The sequence below is a fragment of the Martes martes genome, assembly GCF_963455335.1.
Source record: "Martes martes genome assembly, chromosome: 16".
In the NCBI taxonomy this organism is placed as follows: domain Eukaryota; kingdom Metazoa; phylum Chordata; class Mammalia; order Carnivora; family Mustelidae; genus Martes; species Martes martes.
Window position 1 is genome coordinate 60,906,386 of NC_137904.1, and position 23,371 is coordinate 60,929,756.

A 23,371-nucleotide genomic window follows, 5' to 3' on the forward strand; every position below is an offset into this window, starting at 1 on the left:
GGCCCCCCTTCCTCGGGTGCCGGTGAGGAGGGAAGCGCCTTCTGTGAGGGGTGGCTGGGCCCGGGTCCGGGACAGATCTGCCTCGCGGAGCCTCAGTTGCTGTTTGCGGCCCGACCTGGAGGAGTGACGGATTCGGACTCAGGACCTGCGGGCCCAGCGCTGGCTTTCGCGGCCTCGGGAGGAGCCGTGCTTCGTGGGGAGGGAAATCCCAGCGTGGGGGCCCTGGGTGACCTCGGACTCCATATCCCATGTTCTGCAGAATGGGCTCACGAGAAAACCACCCCTGCAAATGAAGGTTAAAGTCGCTTTGAAAGTCGGCCATCCAGACTGCCTCGAGGTAGAAAAAACCTTGCTTGAGGTCCTGATAATGATGAGTTTGAGTGTAAAAGATCTGAAAGTCAGGCAAAGCTGGAAAGTGTACCAACGCCGACCTCAAAAACAGGTGTCTGTGGACACAGCTAAGGATACCAATTGACACGAGCCTGTCCATATGTGCGCCCACGGCGTGGATGGCTGTTTTCTCAGATGATGAGAGCAAAGTGCCTTTATCATGGAAAACACAGAAAAATACAAGGAAGAAACCAAGTTACCCATAATCCCACGATGGGTGGGCACTGCTGTTAGCCTCTGGTGCAGCATTTCCTATATTTTAATGTTTTTCTCCTACTATGCACATCACGTTTCTGTTTTCTAGACGAGATCTCTATGCAGCTACAGCCACTGAAGCCTTCTTTTTGTTTTTTGGTAAAGTCTGTGCCCAACTTAGGGCTCGACCTCATGACCCCGAGATCAAGAGTCGCATGCTCCCCTCCAACGACTGAGCCCAGCCCGCGACCATCATTTCTTAAAAATAACTTATTGAGATGAAAATCACATAAAATAAAATAACCACGTAAGGCGAGCAAGTCGGTGGCATTGAACGCTTTCACGGTGTGCAACCAGCACCCTATCTAGTTCCAAAACTTTTCTGGAGTCTTACGAAGCTGTGTGTACTCCTCTACCAAAGAAGGGGGCTGTGACTTCTCGAACACTAAAGCTGTTACCGAATACTGGCTTTAATTGCCTGCAATGCCGACAGCTGCTGAGAAGGTCCAGCCTGCACCTGTTGCCCATGTGTCTGTCTGTTCCCCTCCCACCGTCCAGTGGATTCTGGGAGGGATCATGACAGCCGAGACCCGCCTCTGAGGCCCAGACACAGACACCACTGCCCAGCTGACGGCTCCCCTTGGATGCTTGAAAGCCTCCCCAACACGACGTGCCTGAAGCCCAGCCTGTCCTCCGTCTCTCTTTCCTCTCTCTGAGCCGTCCTGATTTAGCCCATCCCCAGGCCCAGGTGACTTTACCTCCGGGGCGCCTTTCTGATACGCTGCAATTTCTTTCTTTGAGTCTTGCCATCCTCCTCCCCTGCCCCTATCATCGTCCTCGTCTGGGACACTGCCTTAGGCTCCCCCTGGGCTCTGGCCCCCTCCTGTCACTTGCAGTCCATCTAGAGCTGCTGTTTCAGAGTGCCGGTCTGCTCACGCCAGCCCCACTCCTCCATTCTTGGAACTGTCCCATGACCTCCCATTCCTTTTAGGATAAAGGTCCAAGTTGTTAATGTGCCTATAAGGCCTGCTTCCTCCACCATTTTTCCAGCTTCTCTGGGCTCAAGCCTCCTGTGTCCTCCTCCAGTTCCTTGCGAGGACCACATTTCCACCCACCACAGGACCTTTGCACAGGCTGTCCTCTGCCTGTCATCTCTTTACCCTCCATTGCTCCTGGTTAATCCTTGCTCATCTTTCTGATCTCAGCCCAGTCTCCCCTCCTACAAGAAGCCCTCCCTGCCCCCCAGACCACATGTGAAGCTTTCAGTGTCTACTCGGATTGCATCATCTTCCGTGTTGGTTTGGTTAATGTCTGTTTTCCCCACCCGGCTCGAAGCATTAGAGGGAAGGGGCCATAATGAGTAATCAAGAACTATACGTTGAATCAGCCAACGAAAAAACAATGTAGTTAAGAGGACAAAGCTCCTGACACGTATTTGCCACAGTGCTTTCCGGACAGGTGCGAGCAGGGTACACTCCCACGTTGCATATGCTAGTGTCAGAATAGCCACACCTTGACCGTAAATTCTGCCCGTGCGGCAGGGCCTCAGCCATCTGACAAGTTCAAGCTCAGGGATGGCACAAGTAGGAGAATAGTCAGCAGCAGATATGCTGAGCTGAATTGAAGAAGCAAAGATAGCCACCCACCTGGTGTGACCGGGATCCACTCAGGACAGAGGACAAGAGTGATCCCCCTGGATGGCCTCTCAGAACCGAGGCTGACCCCTCAGGCCTGGAAACCTGGGTGGGATGTCCAGGAAAAGGACTGGCAAGACGTTGACAGGAGGCAGAGAAGAAAAGGTGAGCAGGGGCGGTGGGTTTGGAAGCAGAGGCGGCTGGCATGGCTGGTGTCTGGAGCTGGAGGTCTCAGGCCCGCAGATGACGTGGGAGGTGCGGCGAGGGGAGCACACGAAGGCTCACCCCGCTGGGACCCGGGCTGGGAAGACCCAGGGACCAGGTCTGCCGGCCAGATCTCTCCTTGTGGCCTTCTTGGAGCAGGTGGCTTCTGTGATGGTCCCCGAGACATCTGCTTCCCTCCCGGTATTCAGGACGGCCACGTCCGTGACCAGAACACGAGATCACAGTTTCCGTCTTCCCAGCAGACTGTCTTCCGCTGATGGACAAGTTGCTGTGTCGGGGAGTCCCACGTGTCAAGGTGGCACTAGCTGGTGCCAAACTGAGACCTTCCAAGAGCCTCCGAGGAGCTCAGTTCTGGCCACCATCCCATGAACTTGGAGGGGGATCCTTCCCTAGTGGAACCTTTAGAGGAGACCCCCCCAGGCAGCCCCTTGACAGCCATCTGTGAGACCCTCTGGAGCCCAGAGCCCAGCCAAGCCACGCACACAGTCCTGACACACAGAATCCACGGGATGTTAAACGTGTCATTTTAAGCCACTAAGTTTGGGACGATTTGTTTGCACAAGCAGTTGACGAGTACTCTCCCGTGTGCCTTGGTGTCTGCGTCTCACGGGAAGTCTGGAGTGGCTCAAGTTCAAGGGTTACAATTAAACAACAAGCCCTCCCACGTTCAGACGGGAGGAACGCCAAGGTCACAGTGTGCAACGGGGATGGAGACCGTACCGTGGCCGGTTTTTGGGAAGTACTCTCGGACACAGCCCGACCTTGGGCCACGGCAGCTCGCGTGCTCCCACATGCCAGGGACGCTCGCCCACCCCCGAGACGTGTCCCGGACGTCTGCTCCACGTGCTGTGGGCCAGACTCCAGGTGCAGGATTCAGTCCAGTCGCTCAGGCCACCTGGTGCGGATGGGATTGGGAGGGGGGAGGGCTCCTCCAGGGCTCTCCGGACCAGAGGCTGTTCTGAGTCACGCTTCCTCCTTCATAAGAAAGCAGAGTTTGCAACTGAATAGCTTCCCCCCACTTCTTCCTCTAAAAGGCTGAGAATCCAAAGGCCTCTTTTCATTTTGCCTGGTCTTTATCCCCGTTCAGTCCAAGCCTAATTCCTTTAAAAGCTTGGGGGCTGCCTGTGTGTTCATTTAAAATTGGCTCCTTGCATTAAAAACCCCAGCCACAAAACTTGAAAAAAAAAAAAAAAAGTGAACAGACTTTGTGTGTGAAGGGTTGTTTTAGGTTAGAGAAAAGGGGAGCAGAAGGCACAGAGCGTTCCCATGGGCCCCGCCCTGCCCCCACCGTGCCCCCAGCATCCCATCGTCACCTGTGTTACAACTGTGGAGCCAATACTGACACACGATTAGTAACCAAAGGCCCCAGTTCCCACTAGGCCGCTTGTTGCGCTCTCCGTGGGTCTGGACAAACGCGGGGTGACGAGGACAGCCCACGGCAGCATCCCACGCACTAGTCTCACGGCCCTAAAAATCCCCTGTGCTCCACCTGCATCCCCACCCCCTCCCGTCTACCCCATGGCAGCCCCTGATTACCGTCTCCGTAGTTCTGCATCTTCCAGAATGTCCTAGAGTGGAATCAGACAGCATGGAGACTTTTCAGACGGCTGCCTTCCCTTAGCGCCACTTAGATACGCCTGTCCCTGTCCTCCTGTGGGGATGCGGTGGGAGAAGCCCCGGAGACCATCTCTTTAAGAGAGGGTCTGCCGAGGCGAGATCCTCCGAGTGCCTCTAGCGGGAAGCAGTTTAGGAAGCACCTTGACATTTTTCCCGAGGTCTTCCCGGAGGATCTGACCGTCACATCTGGACTGGTGTGTTCTGAGGCCCTTTCCTACTCTGCAAACCTTTCGCTGGCTGCGGACACGGTTCTGGCTTTTCCCGTGACCTCCCAGTTCCACTGGAAGCAAATCGTTTGCTCTTAGTTCGTCCGTCTCCTTTTTCATTTTATTATAGGCAGAGACTCCTGCCTCCACCCAGAAAGCCCCTTAGCTACAAGTTCACAAGCACACTTTCCGTCTGTTTTCTCCACCACTGCAGGCACCGGGCTATGCTTTCTGCCACCACTTGGTGAAGACTTCCTGTTCCCCAGGGCGCAATAGCACTCCTTTTTTTTTTTTTTTTTTTAAGATTTTATTTATTGAGAGAGAGAGAGAGCATGTACGAGTGGGAGGGGGAGAGGCAGAGGGGGAAGCAGATTCCCAACTGAGCCGGGAGCCCAATGCAGGACTCGATCCCAGGACCTTGTGATCATGACCTGAGCCCAAAACAGACCAACTGAGCCACCTAGGCGCCCCCAGTAGCACTTTCTTTACCCCCTCCAGGGTCTCTCCAACCTCCTGCAAGGCTCTCAGGCTTCTGCCCACCGCCCACTCCCAGCCAGTGCCACACATTTTAGGTTTACTGAGAGTAGCATGTGAGGCACTTAATATAAATAAAATATTCTTTTATCTTTTTATGTGGGAGGGACAGAGGGAAAGGGAGACTTTTTTTTTTCCCCAAAGATTTTATTTATTTATTTGACAGAGAGGGATCACAAGTAGGCAGAGGCAGGCAGAGAGAGAGGAGGAAGCAGGCTCCCCGTTGAGCAGGGAGCCCGATGCGGGGCTAGAACCCAGGACCCTGGGATCATGACCTGAGCCGAAGGCAGAGGCTTAACCTACTGAGCCATCCAGGTGCCCCGAAAGGGAGACTCAAGTGGGCTCCCAGCCCAGCGTAGAGCCCGACACAGGGCTCAATCTCAGGCCCCTGAGATCATGACCTAAGCCGAAATCAAGAGTCAGCATCTTAACTTAGCCCCCGAGGCACCCCTTTATGTTGCTTTTTTAATCAATACATCTGCCTCGCAAGCTACGTAAGATACTGTCATTACATTTATAGGGGGAGAACCTGGGACTCAGAGTCCTATGGCTTGTTAAAAGCCACACCCTGGGTGACACAGGAGCTGAGTGTTTGAAAAAGAATTTTTAAAAGGTGGCAGGCACAGTGGTCTGGGGACATTTCGCGAAGAAGCCACATAGCAGTATATGAGTTAGTAACTGTTAAAGGTGTCATTTAAGATGGTCTTGAGCTACGAGAAAGTTTGGTATACTCTAGTGAGGCAGGTGATTTTGTTATATGTTTTATCAGAGAGCTGTACATCAAAAGAATGAAAATAAAATTTCTGTGCGTAAGCAACCTTCATGCATCTCGAACATCACGCATGTATCGAGAACACCTCACTGCCCCTCCCTCCCTCCCTCGCTCCCTCTCGTCCTTCCTTCAGAGTCTGGGGAATGTTAGATGTCCAGTAGCACTACAACACAGATGCTCCTGGTTCCTGGGTGCCCAGGTACATGTGAATGATGACCCACAGGCAGGAAGGTGAGAGTCGAGAGAGGGGCCAGCGCGACAGACATGCGAAGGTCCTGCCTAACTCCAGGATCCATCTGTCCCGAGGACGGAGGCGCATCCGGGCATCGCTAAATAAAATGAACCAAGCCAACAATTCGACAGACTCCTGAGAGGTCCTTGGGCTCTGGGAACCAGAGGCCTCAGTGTCCGGGTCGTATCGTGCATAGTGGCTGAATCTGAACGAAGCTGGACCAGAGTGGAATGTGCACATGTGGCAATTAGGGGTATTGTGCTAGCGCAAGTGATGGTCGGGGGGTGGTGTGTGGGGTGTGCAACAGTCGCTGCTCATCCCTCTATACGCGCCGGCCTGCGGCTGCTCCCCTCCTTCTCACCCCAGCCCTGCCTTAGCCTCCCCATCCCTAGATAAGGAGTGGGAGCTTGGCCGGGGCGGGAGTCTGGGGTCCACTCTGGTCCCGTCGGCTCTAAGAGGGGTTGGGGAAGGTCGCCTGGCTGGACGGATTTCTTAAGAAGGGGAGCAGGTGGGTGGGACTCACCCACTCAGCCACAGGGACCTGAGCTCCCATTTCTAGGAGTTTCCTCTCTGGCAGGAAATAAAAACGCTTCTTGGACCCCCATGGAGCGTAAAGGAGAGGAGGGGAAGAGAGCGTTGGTGACGCTGAGCATACTTTCTCCTGTGGGCTGATTGGGAAGGCGGCCAGGCGCAGGCAGCGTTGCGACCTTACGGAGAGTTTGCGCGGATCTCCTCCCCCGCTCCTGTCTTCACCTTGGGGCCTGGGCTGGCAAACCTGGAAGGGCGGGCCCGGCGCGCCCCGGTGAGTTTGTGATACATCGCGCCTCCGGCTCCGCCACGCCCTTCCCCCTGCCCGGAACCGCGCGCCTCCCCGAACCTTGGCTCCCTGGCAGATTCCTACTCATTCTTTAAACCTTGCTTTGGCATCACCCTCTAGACAAAATGCAACACTTTCTCCTCTGTACGTTAAAAAAAAAAAAAAAAAAAAAGTTTTATTACGGAAAATTTCCTTAAGGATCCAAAAGCAGAGAGAATTCTTCTGTACAACTTTTGCCAGGGAACGCACGCGGTCATCGCGGCCTGTATTGCACGGGTTGGAGCGCTGCGAGTCCCGGCGTCTGCCGTTCGGAGCGGCACACGGTACCCGGCACAGAACGGATAAATGCGTCTCAGATGCAACAGAAATGAGCTGACACACGCGCCCATTTTACAGACGCAGAAACCGAGGCCCCCGTTCATCAGAGGAGTCGAGGCTGTCTGTTCTTTTGACTACTAGATAGACAGAGAGGTACCCGGCCCACTCTGCCCTGCCCTGGGCAACGAAGCGGGAGGCCGGCTGTGCCCCCGGGGCTGGCCCGCCGGGCACCGCCTCGCCCCCGCGGTCACCTGGGCCCCCAGCGCCCGGACTCGGGGCAGGGAAGGAGCTGCGACGGCCCGGGACCAGCCCTTCGCCCTGGGGGTGGGGGTGGGCGGTGCGGGAGGCGCCGGCCCGGGGGTGCCTCCACCCTCCGACGTGCTGCCGGGAGGGGGTGCAGGGCGGGGGCCGCGGGGCCGCGCCAGGTGCAGCGCGAGGCGGGGCCGGGCGCGCACCTCCACGGGCGGGGGCGGGGCCGGGGCCGGGGGCGGGGCCGCCCCTCCTCCCGCCCCACCCCGCGCACTCGGGGCCCGGGATTAGCGACCCGGGAGCCCGCGCCCCGCGGCCTCGCCGCCACACTTTCCTGGGAGCGGCGGCACCATGAAGAAGTCGTACTCAGGTGGGCGCCGCGGCCGGGGCGGGGAGGGGTCGGTGTCCCGGGACGAGCCCTCCCCACCTGGGCCGAGGGGGCGGGGGTGGGACGCCGCGGGCCGCTGCGCTCCGGCGCAGGCTTCCGCGCGGGGGGCGTTCGCGCCGGGCCCGTGTTCGCAGCCCCCACCCGGGACCCGATCCAGGGACCTCCGCGCGCTGAGCCCCTCGGCGGACTCGGCGCTGCCCCTTGCTCGGAGGCCGCGGGGCCCGCGCGCCGGTCCGGGACCACCCGTGCGGGGGTCGTGGTGAAGTCCCGGCGCTCGAGGCCTCTGACCCCGCACGCTGGCCCCGCTCCCGGCCTGGCCCGGGGTCCCTCGCCGCCGTCAGCCACTGCTCGCTCAGGTGTCTGGAGGGGCCGCCGGGGGGCCGCTGCCCCAGGCCGGCCGGACTTCCTGCTCGGCCCTTGCGTCTCGTCTCGGCCTCTCCAGGCTCCGCCCCTCCCGGTGTGCGGGCCCCGGTGTGCGGTGTGCGGATGCGTGTGTTTGCAGGGCGTGGTGGCGTGGAGGATTTCCTGGGGCTCAGCCTCCAGGGCTGGTGGTGGTCCAGGCCTCAGCATCCTTTCTTCAGATGAACTGTGTGTTACCCCTCTACCCGCTGGAGTAGGGGAAGTTCGCCAAAGGGGACCATCCAGTAAGGCTCGGGCTTAGTACCCCGGGTTCATCCAGTGGGTCTGAGGGCGCTCCCCCCAGGTGCTGGTACCCTAACTCCACCGGCCGGTGTGCCTCGCACAGGTTGGGCTGAAGTTCCATTTCACAGATGGGCAAACTGAGGCCACAAGCATGGGAGGGCAGACAAGGGTAACCCAGATCTATTGTCCTTTTTTTCCCCTTTGTGGTCTCTCCCCCTCCCCCCCAAGGGATCCTGGCAGGGTCTGTGTCCTCCTCAGTTCTCAGATAGTAAGTGGAATCTTCTCTTTTGCTCACCTTGCAAACTGTGTCCCTCCCCGTCATCTATTTGGACGTGAAGTTTTCTGCCAAGGACTCAGGAACTGATTTTTCTTGATAAGAGGACAGCATCATGGGACTTAGTTGGCGCTGAGGAGGCCATTCGGGCCACCTCCCTGCCTCTGGGCCATTTCTCAGTTGCCTGCTTTCCACATTCAGGAACTGAAATGAGTAATAAAGAATAGCTTGTCCCAAAGAGGGTTACTCAGAACTTCCCTGAAAATACCCTTCTGGGTCAGTGGCTTAGAATTTCAACTTTTACCCCGTAGCTGCAAACAGCACGGCCCTCCAGGCACCCCCAGCACAGCTCTATCTGAGGAGCGTGGGCGCGTTGATGTAATGGGGGGGTGGGGGGGCTTCCAGGTGGCATATGCTGGGGTTTGGCACTTGGCCTCCCTTCCTCCCTAGCATGCTCCAAATACTTGAGATGGTTGTGGGCATTGCTGCTGTGTGCGGCCCTCTCCCTGGGATCGCTGGCCCAGGGCAGCCCAGGGACCTCTGTTGGCTCTCGCCCGGGGCTCCTTACGCTTGACCTCCTGCTGGTGGGTCTGGACAGTGGGGGCGATGGGGGTCCTGCCAGGTCATAGGTCCTTGGCCTATTCCTGGGGAGACTTTGAGGCCATCCTCCGTGGAAGCCGGGGGGCCCCCAAAGCAGGCTTGGGCTCCTCTCCTTCCGCCTTCTCCCCCTCCCCCCAGGTAAATTAAAAAAAGAAAGATGAAGTAGGGTTTATGGGGTGAGTAGGAACCAGCTCTTGTAAAGGCAGCCTGCGCGGCTCCTGTGTTTACCTAACGGGGCGGGACCCTGGAGGATGGGAGCAGGGAGGGCTTGGACCCCTTCCAGTTTGTTTCCCTGCTGGCTGCAGTCCAAGGCGGGCTGGGTCCCTCTGTTGCACTGGTGTGGGATGGGACTGGAGGGGCCTGGCCCAGGGGCGGGCTGGCCTCTTGGCCTCATTTTGAGCATGCCCCCGTTCTCTTGGTGCACCCTGTTCCGGAGGGGTGCTCTGCAGAAGTCAGACTGACCCCTACGTAGCATCCATGCTCTGAAATTAAGAAGAGCCCAGATGGTGTTAAAAATCGCCCCCAGGGGGGCACCTGGATGGCTCAGTGGGTTAGGCCTCTGCCTTCGGCTCGGGTCATGATCTCAGGGTCCTGGGATCAAGCCCCGCATTGGGCTCTTCACTCGGTGGGGAGCCTGCTTCCTCCTCTCTCCCTGCCTGCCTCTCTGCCTACTTGTGATCTCTGTCAAATAAATAAATAAAATCTTTAAAAAAAAAAAAAAAAAAACCTGTTGCTCCATTTAAAAAAAAAAAATCGCCCCCAGGGTTGAAAATCCAAGGACAGCCAAGAAGGCTTTCCTTTTCCGCCTGGACTAAATGGGGTTATTGCTTCTGGACCTATTTATGGGCTCGGAAAGAAGTTGAATGATTGTAAGGGGGTCCTTTGTAGAGCTGGGTTTGAGCACTCATGAGTCTCTGAAACGGGGAAAATTGTTAAGCTATGCTTTGGGGTGGATCCCAAGCGTCTTGGGTCTGGGCGTATTCACCGAACACGTGCCATGTGTTGGGCACGTACTGCGAGGGTACAAAGATGCTGAAAAGACCGGGGTCCTTGCCGCGTGCTCACAGGGGAGACAAGAAGCAGGCGAGACGCCAGCTGGATGACACCCCCCACCCCACCCCGATCTGAGCCACATCCAAATGCTACCGAATGTCCTGGAAGGAGGGACCATGGGCGTGTCAGGAGGTCTGAGTGGGAGGCAAGATTGAGAACTGGGCCCGAGAAGTGAGAGGCGGAGCGTAGGGAGAGAATAAGAAAGGGCTTTCCGGGTGGGGGGCTGCGGGCCGGGGGGGCTTTTCCTGGACCCACTTCCCCTGCTGTTCTGTGGGGGGCAGGGCGGGTGCCGGGTGCAGGCAGAGTGGCCTGGGGCCGACCGTGGGGTCCTTGGAAGCCAGGACGCGCCTCCCCGCTGTGGGGCGGGTGCTTGATCTCGCTCGTCCTTTGAACACGGCTGATGCTGACTTGGGAGGATTGGGTGGGCCCCTGCGCGTGATAGGCCTAGAAACGTCTGCCGGGTACCTCGGTGGCTGTGACTGTCTTCATCATTCGTCCCCGCTGCAGGAAGGCCGAGAAGGCCGTCTGTTCCTGGCCTTTCGAAGGAAGCCCGGGAGCCTCCCATCCTCCCTGCGTCCCGTGCGGCTTCAGAGACCCGGACCCAGGCCCGGGCTCCTTCCTCGGCCCCTCGGCGTCAGAGCCGGCCGGGGTGCGACCCCTCTGGTGTTCCGGTGTTCTGAGCCTGGGGCTTCTTCCTGCACGCCGGTCACGGGGCCCGGGCCTCTCAGTGTCCCCGGCTCCCCCGGGAGTTCTCATGGGCACAGGCGCTTCCCTGAGGCCCTCGAACCACAGAAATGCAGAGCAGGGGGTGGGGGTTGGTCTGGGGTGCGCTTGGGAATTAGTCTGAGGTTCGGCTTTCGGGATATTCCCAGAGGGGTACGTTGCCTACCAGAGGTTCCAAAGACCTGGGTAGCTCCAGGGGCCTGGGGAGGAGGCTGGACCCCAAGGGAAGGGCCTGACAGAGACCGTGTCTGCGGCTGCCCCTGAAAGAGTGTGGCCTCGCTTACACCCAGTGCCCTAGGAGCTGACTTCCAGGAAGGGAGAGGAACCTCCCAGAACACTTCCGCAGTGAGCTAACCCCGGGTTGCCGGGTGAGCGTGGGCAGGGGGCTGAGGCAGGTTCTTCCTCTTCTCTGGCCCGGCCCCACCCCCCGACCCCGTCCTCGCTGCCCCTTGTCTCTGGCTCATTCGGGGACCCGGGCAGAGAGAAAGAGCCGCCGCGTGCAGCAGTTAGTCCGTGGCGCTGTGGGCTTGTGCCCAGGACCGCGGGACTCATGGACCCCGGATGTCCCCCTAGTCGTGAGCAAGCTGGCCGAGCCTGAGACCCGGGGCCATCGCTCTTGCTGGCCTGGTGCCGAGGCGGGGAGGCACGCTCAGGCGCGGGGGTCCGCCTGCCCACCCTTGTGGCTCACCCTGGCTTGCAGTCACCTGCCCGGCAGCATTGCCCCCGCCAGTCCAGAGGGCTTTGAGAGTCCAGGGGCGTGTGCCTGAGTTTGGGGCCACCCCCCTGCTTCCTGGAGATCCACCCCCTTCCAAGTAGCCGGTTGGAGCCAGGACAGGTACAGAGGGGACAGAAGATGGCCCCTCGGGAGCAGAGGCCTAGAGCCCGCGAGCCGGGTGCACGTGCTCAGACCTCCCAGGAGGGCATCGGCAGAGGGCATCTCACCTGAGGACTCAGGGACCCCGCTAGCGGGAGGAAGTCTGTCCCCCCACCCCCCACCCAAGCCCCGGGGTAGCCCTCGGACACAGGCCACCCTTCGTGGAGGGGACCTGGGGGTGGGACCTTGTTTCCGCACTGCTGTTTGTCCATGCGCAGTGTTGCGTGGGCTGTGCTGTTTGTCTAAGATGTGCTCGATAAGGAAGCCTCCGTGCCCGGCGAGGGCCCAGCCTGGGGCGAGGAGCGCCAGTTCCTGGGCGGACCGGCCCGTGGCCTTGGGGGAGGGAGGACTGGAGAGAGAGGCCCCAGGGCTCCGGGGTGGGAGCCTCCGTGTGGGGGGGGGGGGAGGTGATTGCTGGGTTCCTGGCTCTCTCTGTTGGAGCTATTATCGTGGAATGCCCAGCTCGAGGTGTGGTCCGGGGGTCTGGGGTTGGGGGGAGATCCGTGGGTGTGAGTGGTGGTGCAGGCCCCTGGGGACCAGCGCAGAGCACACGAGGGACGAAGCCTCCCAGAGGGAGCGGGGGCTGAGCTGTGGGGTGCCTGTCTCCCCAAGCTTCCGGGCCTGTTTTGACTCTCCCTGTGGGTTCAGTCACTCATTCCCAGAGCGCCGCTCAGTGCCAGGCTCTGAGCGTCCTTCCGGCCCTCTGGTGGCTCTCACTGCCTCTCTGGAGGGGAGGCCTGGCCTTGGGTCTCTAAGGTTGAGTGTGGCCCTCTGCTCCCAGCCCGGTTTCTCTCCGCCTTATCTCCCTGTCCCGGCCCGGGCCCGGGTCCATTGCAGCTTGCGTGAAGGGGGGCATTGAGCTGCTGGCCGTGGAGGGGGGTGGTGGCCCCCGGGCGTCTTGCTGTCAGTGGCCTTTTGGAAGCTCCGCAACAACTGAGCTTTGTTCCCGGCCTAATCTGACCTGGTTCTCTGAAGCGTGACTGCCGGCCGCCTGCAGGCCTCCGGGACGGGAAGACGAGAAGCAGCAGGGAGAGGAAGAGGGTCTGGGCCCCAGGGTGGCCCTCGAGCCCCGGCTACCTGCCTTCTCTGGCAGGAACGCACGTCACCGGTCATCCTCCGAGGGCTGCTGGTTCCAGGCCCCGTGTGGCCTGTGTGGACCCCACAAAGTGCTGGGTGGGGAGAGGGGGGCTGGGGAGACCGCTGTCCTGCCGGCTGATGCCCCTTGGAGAGTCGGTCTTCTGCTGGCCTGGGATTTCACAGTGGGGCCGAGACAGGGTGACGGGGCAGGGGGTTGTCCACGGTCCTCTTTCTGCCTCCCGGAGAGGCCCTGCTCATGAGGGGCGTGCAGTGACCCCTGGGTGGCGCCCAGGCCTTCGTGGGCCCTCCAGGCTGCACCTGGGAACCAGGGGATGGTCCCGGAGCCATGCGAGTCCCTGAGGGCTGAGCCAGGGCCCCTCGGCCCGGCCCGGCCAGGCATGTTGGGGCAGCGGCTGAAAGGCAGGCGGCAGCGACTGTCTGCCCGGGCTGGAGATCGCTCCTGGGGACTGTGGTTACCAGGAGGGGCCGGGCAGAGGCAGGCTGGCAGGCCGCCTCCGGCTGGGCCCGCACCTCCATCTGACCGGCGTCCTGGGGCTTTCACAGGCTTCCCAGGGACCGCGCTCCTGTTTCCCCCCCAGGCCCCGGGCCCAGTGGGAGAAGAATGCTCCTGTAACCCAAGCCACTTGGAAGTGGGTTAACTCCAACCCCTGTTGTCTTCCAGCCTGTCAAGGACTGGGCTAATCCACTGGGGAGGGTGGGATTTGGGGTTCACAAAACGCACTAAGAAAACCTTGACTTTGGTCCTGTAGCCGCAGGTTCAAACGGGTGGGCGTCGGGGGGCCGGGGTCGGATGTTTGCATACAGGGGAGCCAGTGTAGACGCTGTGGGGGACACAGGTGGTGGCGTCCCCTCCCGGGGCACACGGCAGCAGCAGCGTGGGGCTGGGGAGGGGGCGGTGGCGGACTGCTGGCGGCTGCAGTGTCCCGTGGCCTCTGGCACGAGGGGCCGAGGTGGGGCAGCCCCTCAGCGGGGTGAGCCGGTCATTCTGGACGGCGGCGCCTTCCCGCCCTCTCGGGTGCCGCTCCAGCTGCCAGACCTTTGCATCCATTTGGGGGGTTTGCTTTCTTAAAGAAGAGCTTTCTACACACTGTGCATCTCTTTTTTCTCTTTTGTCCTCCCCCCCGCCCCGTGGGTCGTTTTGTTCATTGCTTGCTGCCCATGTGAACAGGAAAGTGAATTCTTCAGTCCCATCAGTCGTGACCTTGCTTTCTGTGCGCCCTCGGCCGCGGGCACAGCGTCTGATCATCACAGGGCTGGCACGGATTTTCCCAGGGGTACGCGCTCCCCCCCGTTCTGATTCTGCTCTTCTACCTGGAATCAGATCTCGTGCGTGGACGGCTCCGTCCCGGCTCTTCGGAGTCCCGTAACGGACTTAACCACCCTCTTACGACACGGACCCTCTGTTGCCAGCTGGGATGGGGGGGAGGGGCGCCGTCCCTCGAACCAGGGTTCCGTGCCGAGCTGCAGGTGTGACAGCGGCCGCGCTCCCGGCGGGGGGACGCGGGCTGCTGGGAGACCAAGACTTCCCCAGGTAATTAGCTTAATAAAACATTGCGCACGATGACTCCTTTTTTCCGTCATGCCTGGGATTGTGTCCAAAACCAGACAAGTGTTCTTCCCGCAGCGTTCTGTAAGGAGGCTTGATGAACAGAAAATGCCATTTGCTCTGCGTATCAATCTGCTTTGAGGACTGACTCGTTCCGAAGATGGGCCCCAGATCCGTACGGTGGAGCCAGCCCCCCACCAAGGGGGATGGGATTTGGAAGTGGGGCCTTGGGGAAGTGATTCTGTTTAGACAGTCTTGAGGGTGGGGGCCCCCATGGGGGGATCGGTGTCCCCATAAGGGGAAGAGGAGGCTCCGGGGCTCCCCCTACCTGCTCTGTGAGGATAAACAATTTTTTAAAATTAAAAATCAGTGAAAGATTAACCCTCCTGCCTACAGGGCTTGGTTCCTGCCTCGGGCTGGTGTGCGGTGTCAGGGCTGCCGCCCCGGGCTCTCCTTCCCTTGGTCCCTTCTTTGGCCCCTACAGATGGACGCATCTGTACCCTAGGAGGTGTCCCCTGGCTTCCTTGGGCCAGTCGCCCCAGGGGACTGACCGCCTCTCCTGGCGACCGTTCCCTCTGCTACCTGGTGACTTGTGCGGCGACTCCTTCTGGAACTCCAGGCTCCAGGGGTCGGTCAACAGCGCTGCCTGCACAGCCGGCACTGCCAGGGCCTCTGTACCCCGGCCCACCTCCCCCCAAGGCATGACCTCCTGTTACACTCCCGCCACCCTCCGAAGCCGGAGTGGAGCGCGTCTGGCTCTTCGGTGACTTGGGGCGCGGTCAGCGGCGGGGCCCGGAGACCGGCAAAGCCTCCCGCGCATTCTGGGGGCTCTTGCTCCTGCCGCTCCTGCTGCGGTCAGCAGGTCCTGATGGCTTCTCCTCGGTTCTCGAGACCTCGGGCCCCCCGGCCTGTGGTCAATCTCGTCTTTATCACGGCCATGGCTTGTTCACGGCGTGAGTTTTGGGGTTTGACCGGGACTGAGAAACCACTCGAGGACTTGGGACAGGACTGCAGTGTCGGGTCTTTGCTGACACGGAGGATGCAGAGCAGCAGCCGGGGGCAGATCCGGCTTGCACGGGGTCTCTACAGCCCTTGAAGAGCATGCACGTGATTCCTCGTTTAGATTGAGGAAAGAAAGAACACCCGATTGTAGATTTTATTTTATTTTTTTAGGATTTTCTTTTTCTTTTTCTTTCTTTCTTTATTTATTTTTAAGATTTTATTTATTTATTTGACAGATCACAAGTAGGCAGAGAGGCAGGCAGAGAGAGAGAAGGGAGGAAGCAGGCTCCCCGCCGAGCAGAGAGCCCGATGCGGGGCTCGATCCCAGGATCCTGGAATCATGACCTGAGCCGAAGGCAGAGGCTTTAACCCACTGGGCCACCCAGGCGCCCCGGATTTTCTTTTTAAAGTCAGCTCTACCCCCACCGTGGTGCCGAACTCACAACCTCGAGGTCAAGAGTCATACACTCCCCCCACTGAGCCGGCCAGGTGCCCCCGAATGGTAAATTTTAAACAACTGGCAAATACCATAAGTACCAGAAAATCTTGAAAAATACGAATGCTTTTACTAATCACCTACCTGTGCTCTCCCCAAAGCCCTGGTTTTTTTCCTACTGTAGTTTTGGCTACGCACTCGGATCGCTTATTTACACGATGACTTGCTAACATCACTTTCTCATGGGGGACTGGAAAGGGCATTCATTTTCTGGTTAATCAAAGTTTGTTCTTTTACTTTTGGTAGTTGGGATACATTAAAAAGTGGGATTTCAGGGGCGCCTGGGTGGCTCAGTCGGTTGAGCATCTGACTCTTGGTTTCGGCTCAGGTCGTGATCTCAGGGTCGTGGGATGGAACCAGAGCGGGGCTCTCTGCTCGGATCAGATCTGCTTATCCCTCTCCCTCAGTGCCCTGCCCTCCCAACCTGACTCAAGCGCACACACTCTAAGATTAAACAAAAAAAAAGTCTTTAGAAGAGTACTTGTGGGGCTCCTGGGTGGCTCAGTGGGTTAAGCCACTGCCTTCGGCTCAGGTCATGATCCCGGGGTCCTGGGATCGAGTCCCACGTCAGGCTCCCTGTTCGGAGGAGAGCATGCTTCTCCCTCTCCGTCTGCCCCCTTTTTCCTGCTATGCTCTCTCTCTCCCTGGCAAATAAATAAATACAATCAAAAGAAAGAAAGAAAGAAAGAAAGAATATTGCTACCCTTTAAAAAAGAAGTGTGACTTCACACAGAGTTTGTGATCCCGCCACAATTCTTGCCCTACAAACACAAGGATTCTGATAAAGTCTATCTTGAAGATAGTCTCCTTTTAAGAATGAAATAGGAAAATGTGGGGCGTTTGTAACTGTGTGTTTATTTCCGACCAGAGATGCTTTTCCTTTTGACTCACCGTGGAAGAGAATCGAGTTCTCCACTTAAAACAATGATTTTCCGTGGACTTTTCCGTGGCCTAGTTTCTGGCCTCACACATGCCATATCTCGCTTTCCCCCCACTGTCCATATTTTTCCGCCAGGCGCTCAGGTCGTGCTCACGTCTTACCCCTTCTGATTCCGCGCAGCACACAGATCGGACGGAGCGTAGCTGGACGGCCACCTTGGGGTGGTTAGCAGTCCCCTGAGCAAACACAGACATGACGGTGAACCATGTCAGTATAACCGAGCCGGGTCCAAACTCTACATATCTTTCCATCCAACCTGTTCTGGGTGGGAGCCCCACCCTCCCCTGGTACTTACGCAGGAGAAGTGTGATGGGCAGGAACTCAGAGTGGACACAGACAGTGATTTTGCCAGATCGGATTTACAATATGTTCTGTTTTGCAAATTTTATGAAAGTGTTTGGCCCCGTGGCTGTGTTGTTAGGGCCCTTCTCCTGTTAGCCAAGGGTCTGGAGCTTAAGGTTCCTTGGCTTCCTGGAGACGATCTACGGATTAGCCGCAGGAAGCCACCACCCCCCTCCCAGGTCAGAGGGTCAGAGGGTCAGAGGGAGGAGGTGGTGTCCCCAGTCCTCCGTCTCCTGATGGTAGTGGGGCAAAGGTGGGCCTGCCCGGCCCCAGCTGCTGCTTTCAGCAGAGACAAGATCAGGGGCCAGAGAAACCTTCCAAGGCAGAGAGGCGGGAAGGATCTACCCCATTTCTCCCCTGCTCCCACCTTCCAGTCTCCTTCCAAGCCCCCCACTGGGTGGCAGACCTGGGGACCAGGTTGTCCTGTGGACCACAGCTCTTCTGCCACGCCAAGGAGAGCCTCAGAGGGGCGAGGAGTGGAGGGATATCCTCCTGCTTAAAGATTAGCTGTTGTTTACCTGAAATTCAGGTTTAGCCGAGTGTATTTTCTTTTCTTTTTTTTTTTAGCTGAGTGTATTTTATATGGCAATGTCGTTTATAGGGGTGGGGCCCCGAGTCCGGACGCCCAGCTGGTGAAGCTCTGAGGGAGAGGCCCTGTGGGACCTTGGGCAGCACCATGTCGTGGGGGATGTCGCTGGCTGCTGTCTGGAAAGGGCAGAGCAGAACCCCCCCCCCGCCCCCCGCCATGTGCCTAAGCTGCCGGCACCTTCCCAGCTCGTGAGCTGGACACCCGTGTTGGCTCCCCACGAAGCTGTGAGTGCCGCCAGGAGAGCCCAGGTCCCCTCGGGTCACTGTTGTATTCCGTAGTCCTTGACCAGTGCCGGGGGCCGAGTGGAAGCTCGGTGACACACACTCACGAGCCTGCTCCACGTAGACGCGGACACCCGGGCTCGGAGAGACAGCACTTGCCCAGAGACGCGGTCAGAGCTTGGGACGTGACCAGGAGGGCGTCCCCCCCTCCCCAGCGCCTCCGTCCGGTGCTCCCCTCTGTGGGCAGCAAAGGCTGAGGGCGGAGGCTGGGAGAAGGCGGAGGAGCTTATCGCCTCATCTCAGGCTCTTTGCACGAGAAGCCTAGAGTTTGACTCTCCGCTCCCGCTGCGACCCTTGACTTTGTGGAGCCCCTCCCCGCTTCTGTGGGCACGTGAGCCGTGGAGAAAGGGGGGTGAAGGCTGTGCGGCCCGGGGGCCCCCATCCTGGGCTCAGAGGTGGAGGGACACGCGGCTCCGGGCCGAGGTCGCTGGGACCTCCCTGTCCTTTCCTGAGAGACTCGAACTCAGAGGTTGGAAGACCAAAGTTGAAAATGGATTCTTCTGTTCTTTCCTGAGAATGGACGTTTGTGTGGGTTTTCATAGCGGCCTCTTCCTGCAACACGGTGTCTTCTTGACTGGAGGAAGGTACCGGCCGGACTTCATTTGTTGTTGGCACAGAGCAGAACGGGGTGCATGTGTGTTGGGGGGGGCGTCATCGTCCACCCGGGTCAGGACGTCCCGGTGGGGGACAGCCTCCGGATCCTGGGCGGAGACACTGTGGCCCCGAGGCTGTGCGTGGTCGTTAAACTCACAGCTAATAATGACCCGTGACCTCGGGAGTCTACTTAGATGTCTCAGGGCCTGTTTAAGCATCTCGCACTTAGAATTTACTGGGTCCCGTCATAAAAACTTGGCTGGAAGGAGGACGTACGGGGCCTTCATGCCCACTGCACCCCCTGCCTGCCTCCCCTGTGCGGGCTCCCCGGGTTGCAGGCCAGGGTGATGCCCACCAGACAGGCCGTGGGGCTGCTATGCGGGGGGAGGGGGGTTAGGGGTGCCCTGGGGCCACGTGGCAGAGGGTTAGCTGGGCGGTTTCCCGTGCATGCGGGTTTCCGCTGCCTGGAGGTGGGCTCTGCCCCCGGGGTGCTGCCACGGTGGCTCCTCCTGCCCTCCCCGCAGGCTGTTTCTATGGGAAAACGCCTCCCAGGCCATCCCCCTTCGCCCAGCCCTGCCTGGGATCACGGCCTTTCTCCGCTCCTGGTCTGGCATCTTCTCTCCGGCTCCGGAACGCTGTGCTGTCATCCCGTTTAAGACGCCGGCCAGGGGGGCACCTGGGTGGCTCAGTGGGTTAAGCCTCTGCCTTCGGCTCAGGTCCTGATCCCAGGGTCCTGGGATCGAGCCCCGCATCGGGCTCTCTGCTCAGCGGGGAGCCTGCTTCCTCCTCTCTCTCTCTGCCTGCCTCTCTGCCTGCTTGTGATCTCTGTCAAATAAATAAATAAAATCTTAAAAAAAAAAAAAAAAAGACGCCGGCCAGGGGTGAGTCCTGCTTTCTGCCCCCTGCTCCCCCTGCCCCGACTCACCTGAAGGGTGTTTCAGTCTCCAGGGCTCGGGGCTCAACACGTTACACTTTACCGGTGTGTGTCACGGGTCCGCAGTTCGTGACCGTCTGTGAAATGGCCTTTGCGCCCGGCCTCGGAGTTTCTGGGGTGCCCGGGTCTGGGAGAGCGCCCGGATCCTGGGTTCCACAAGCAGGACGGTTCCCTCTGGGTCTTACACGAACTTACAGGTTGTTCAAACGCATCAGCTCGGGGCAGCCAGGCTTTGTCGATTCCAATTTATAGATCCCGGGGTTCAGGCTGGCGTGTGTGGCTGGGGAATGATAACCGTGAAAACGATTTTAAAATTATGATTAATATGCTACTAATGATAATAATTATATAATTTATTGAGTGCTTACTTCACGTGAGGTGCTGTGCCGAGTCCCCACGGCGTGTGGCCCCATTTAACCTCGGTCACCCGTGTGCGTGCGCTCCGTTCTGTCCGCGGGCCGCAGGCCGGGCAGCCGGCGCTGGAACGGGGACCGCATTTCCCCGGGTGCTGGGGTGCAGCTAGTGCCTGGCGAACCCCGGATTTGAACCCTCCGCCTCCTCGGACTGCTGGCTTCCCTGCCTCCCGGGCCTCCGGGAACTTCCTCCAGACAGCCAAATTGCAAATTGCCTCCTCTCCTTCAGAATATGTTTTATTTTAAAATCACATAAAAATAACTCATTTCTCAACTGGAGCCACTGAGCACTTAGACGGCTTGGAGGCCTCTCCGGCTCCCTCTTCGCTGGACTCCGACGCGGGCCCTGAGGAATGAGGTCCACGGAGCTGGGCTTCGGTAGCTCTTGGCTGTGTGTCCCTCCCGGGCGGAGGCCAGGCCGAGCGGGCCGGCCGCGCCGGGCGGGGAGGTTGTGCGAGGGCGGGAACCTCAGGCCGCCACCAACCCGGCTCGGGAACCGGCGTGCCCGGCATCTCTGTGCCAGGGGCTGCCTGGCACCAGCCGCGTGTTTTGGGAAATTGGAAAAATAAACAGCACAAATAAAACAAAACTCCACCCAAGAAATCTGAGACAGATGCTGTTTTCCTCCTGGCCCTGGCTGCAGCCCCAGCCTGGGTTTGGGGAGCAGCGAGCCCAGAAGGGAGCTTGGGGACCAGATGCCCAGGGGGAAGGGGGGGACTGTGGAACCAGAATGGGACCTCTTTTACCTTTGCCAGAGACAGGGGCAGGGGCGCGGGTGGGCGTCCCGCCGGCCCAGGGGGAGTCGCAGCCGGAAGTGAGTCAACCCACAGGAATGCTGGGCCCGTTCCTTGTCTGTTCCTCGCCCCGTACGGTTTCCATATTGGGGACTCGCTGGATTCACGGGCACAGCGTGGCTCACTGGTGCCACTCTTAGCCCGGCAGTGGGACCTCTGAGTGGCTCGTGTGTGTGTGTGTGTGTGTGTGTGTGTGTGTGTGTGTTGAGGGCGTGATGATGAGATGGTGATTCTCCTGCCGTGTCGCTCCCGCTCAGGGGAGAGGTCACAGCCATCGTGGAAGGGAGGCCTGCGGAGGCCGGGGATGCCCGTGCTCAGGTCTCAGCAGCCCTAGGAGCAGGGCCTGTCCCCTCCTGCCCCTCCCTGCTCTGTGCTCTGGTTGGACGTCCGAGGAGGGATCGCAATCACCGCTCGGCCGTGAGCAGACATGAGTCCGAGTAGGTGGGGACGGTGGAGGGAGGCCTGTGTGTCTGCCGGGTGAGGTCACTGTAGTCGTCGGGGTTCGCCAAAGAAACAGACCAGTGGGGGACGGGCTCGTGTCGTCCTGGAGGCCGAGGAATGCCACAGGCCGCAGTCAGATTGACATGGGGTGGGGTGGGGGGCTCTGTAGGAGAACGTGGCATCAGGGGATGTCCGAGCCTCCCTGCCCTGAAATGGCAGTGGTGGCATTTGCCTGGTGGGGGTGCATGGGGAACGGATATGAGCTCGTGACCATCCCAGAGCCTCGGTGCATGGATGTGGCCATGACTGCCCAGCGTCCCCCGGCCTCCTGCAAGGGTCAACGTGGCCCTCCCTGCCTCCTCAAAGCCTTGCTGGTCACTTCAGGCCCTTGGATCTCCTGCCACATGCATCCCTTGGCGTTGTTTCACGGCGTCTGGGTTCAACATTTGGGGTGCATCTTGGGGTCCTTCCCAGCCCCAGAAAGAGACCTGGGCTTGGCAGCAGGTGTCTGTCAACACTAGACCCTGCACGACGAGCCGCACACGTTCTCTTCTTGGTGCTCAGTCCATCCATGTCCTCCAGACGTGGAGAGCATGTGAGTCCCAGGGGAGCTGGGCACGAAGGCAGCTGTGCAGGTTGGCCCGCCGGGAGCTCTGGAACCGCTAGGAACAATGCCGGCTGCATCCCCTCCCCGTGGCCCGTCTTTGAGGAGTGGGTTTGTGGAATGAATGCGGGAATGAATGAATGTTCCAAGGGCCTCTCTGGAGGACGGCACCTCTGACACCAGCGTTCTGGGTGGGGGTCCGATGGTGGAGGCTGCCGGGAGGTTTCTGGGTTAGCCCCGGGCCCCTTCTCTGTTCCTCTTGCTGTCTGCGGGGAGGGCCTCTGCTGGCCAGCGTGGGGTGTCCCTACAGCTCCAAGGGATGGCTCGGTTGCCCGCTTCTGGAGCAGCAGTCACGCTCCCTGCCCCTCCCATGGATCCCCTTCCCGGCAGCCCCGGGTTTGCTTGGCTTAGCAGCTCCACAAATCCCCTCGAGTCCAGACTTGCCTGCTTTAAACCTCTCCAGGGAGCACGTGCCGGACCCAGGGGGTGCGTGTCGGGACCGAGCGCCTGCAGCACGAGGCCATGTTCACCTGGGGCTCTGTCCTTGTCCCCTCCTGCGGTGGTGGGAGAGAACCGCTCATCCTTCACGCTCCCAAATCCAGTCCGGCTCTGCCCAGCCCCAGAGCAGAGGGGCTGGGTCCGCAACCCGGATGCAGGGAAATCTCAGTTCACGATGCGGGTCAACCTGCTTTATCCCAGGGGGTGGCCGGAGCCTGACTGGGTGCCAGCACCCTCACCGTCCTGCAGACAGTCGGGGTGGGGGGACCACTTGGCCAAGCCTGGATTTTCGAGGTTGATGGGCTCAATTGCTAGTAGCTGTGCGGCCTCAGGCAAGTTGCTCAGCCCCGCTGAAATGCAGCTGCGAGACGAGGAGTGAGAGTTGGGTGGGAAATGTTGCGCCAAAGGCTCGGCCTAGTGCCCGCCAGCCGCTGGCATCCAGAAGGCAGTGGCTGTCCTTGCGGGTGGCAGCTGGGTCTGGGTGTCACCTGGGAGGACCAGGGCCGCTGGTTTCTGGTCCTGGAGCCCACTGCAGAGCACAGGCGAGGTTATGCCCAGTATGAACTGCTCTCCAGCGGCCTGGTGTGACCTTTGCCCTCTGCCCCTGTCTCTAGGAGTCACGCGGACCTCCAGCAACCGTCTGCGGAAGCTCGGCGACGCCACCGGCCCCGGTGAGTAGCTTGTTCAGCCGTGACCCCACCAGGTTTTCTGGCCCAGCCCTCTAGCCCAGCTGGCCTTCTGAGGGGAGCGGGGCCCCCTCCTGCCGCCCAGGGAGGCCCGGTCTTTGACGGCTCCGACTCAGGTGGCTTTCAGGCGCGTTGAGCACAGTCTGCCAGAGGTGGGCCTCGTGGGAGCGGGGGCCTCTCTGTAGCGAGGCAGCCCTGGCCCAGGGAGCAGGCCGCGTGTGTGGGGGACAGAGGACAGAGGACCGAGGACCGAGGACCGAGGCAGGTGTGGATGCTGTTGGGCTGCCCCGCGGAGGCGCGGAGGGACGGGGAGCCCATGGGCGGGTCGCGTTGACTCTGAGCAGCCACGGACCCCTGCTGCTTCCCATGC

The 23,371-nt window shown here is 59.6% G+C and overlaps 1 protein-coding gene across 1 annotated transcript in view; it reads left to right on the forward strand.

The window, feature by feature from the left end:
* Positions 1-7,482: 7,482 nt before the first annotated feature.
* The window catches only part of SEPTIN9 (septin 9), a 149,736-nt gene continuing 133,847 nt past the window's right edge, over positions 7,483-23,371 (forward strand). The window contains exons 1-2 of the mRNA XM_080827580.1: positions 7,483-7,559; positions 22,930-22,986. Of these exons, the coding sequence (XP_080683706.1) occupies positions 7,541-7,559; positions 22,930-22,986 (76 nt within the window). The 5' untranslated portion in view covers positions 7,483-7,540. The remainder of the gene's footprint in view (positions 7,560-22,929; positions 22,987-23,371) is intronic.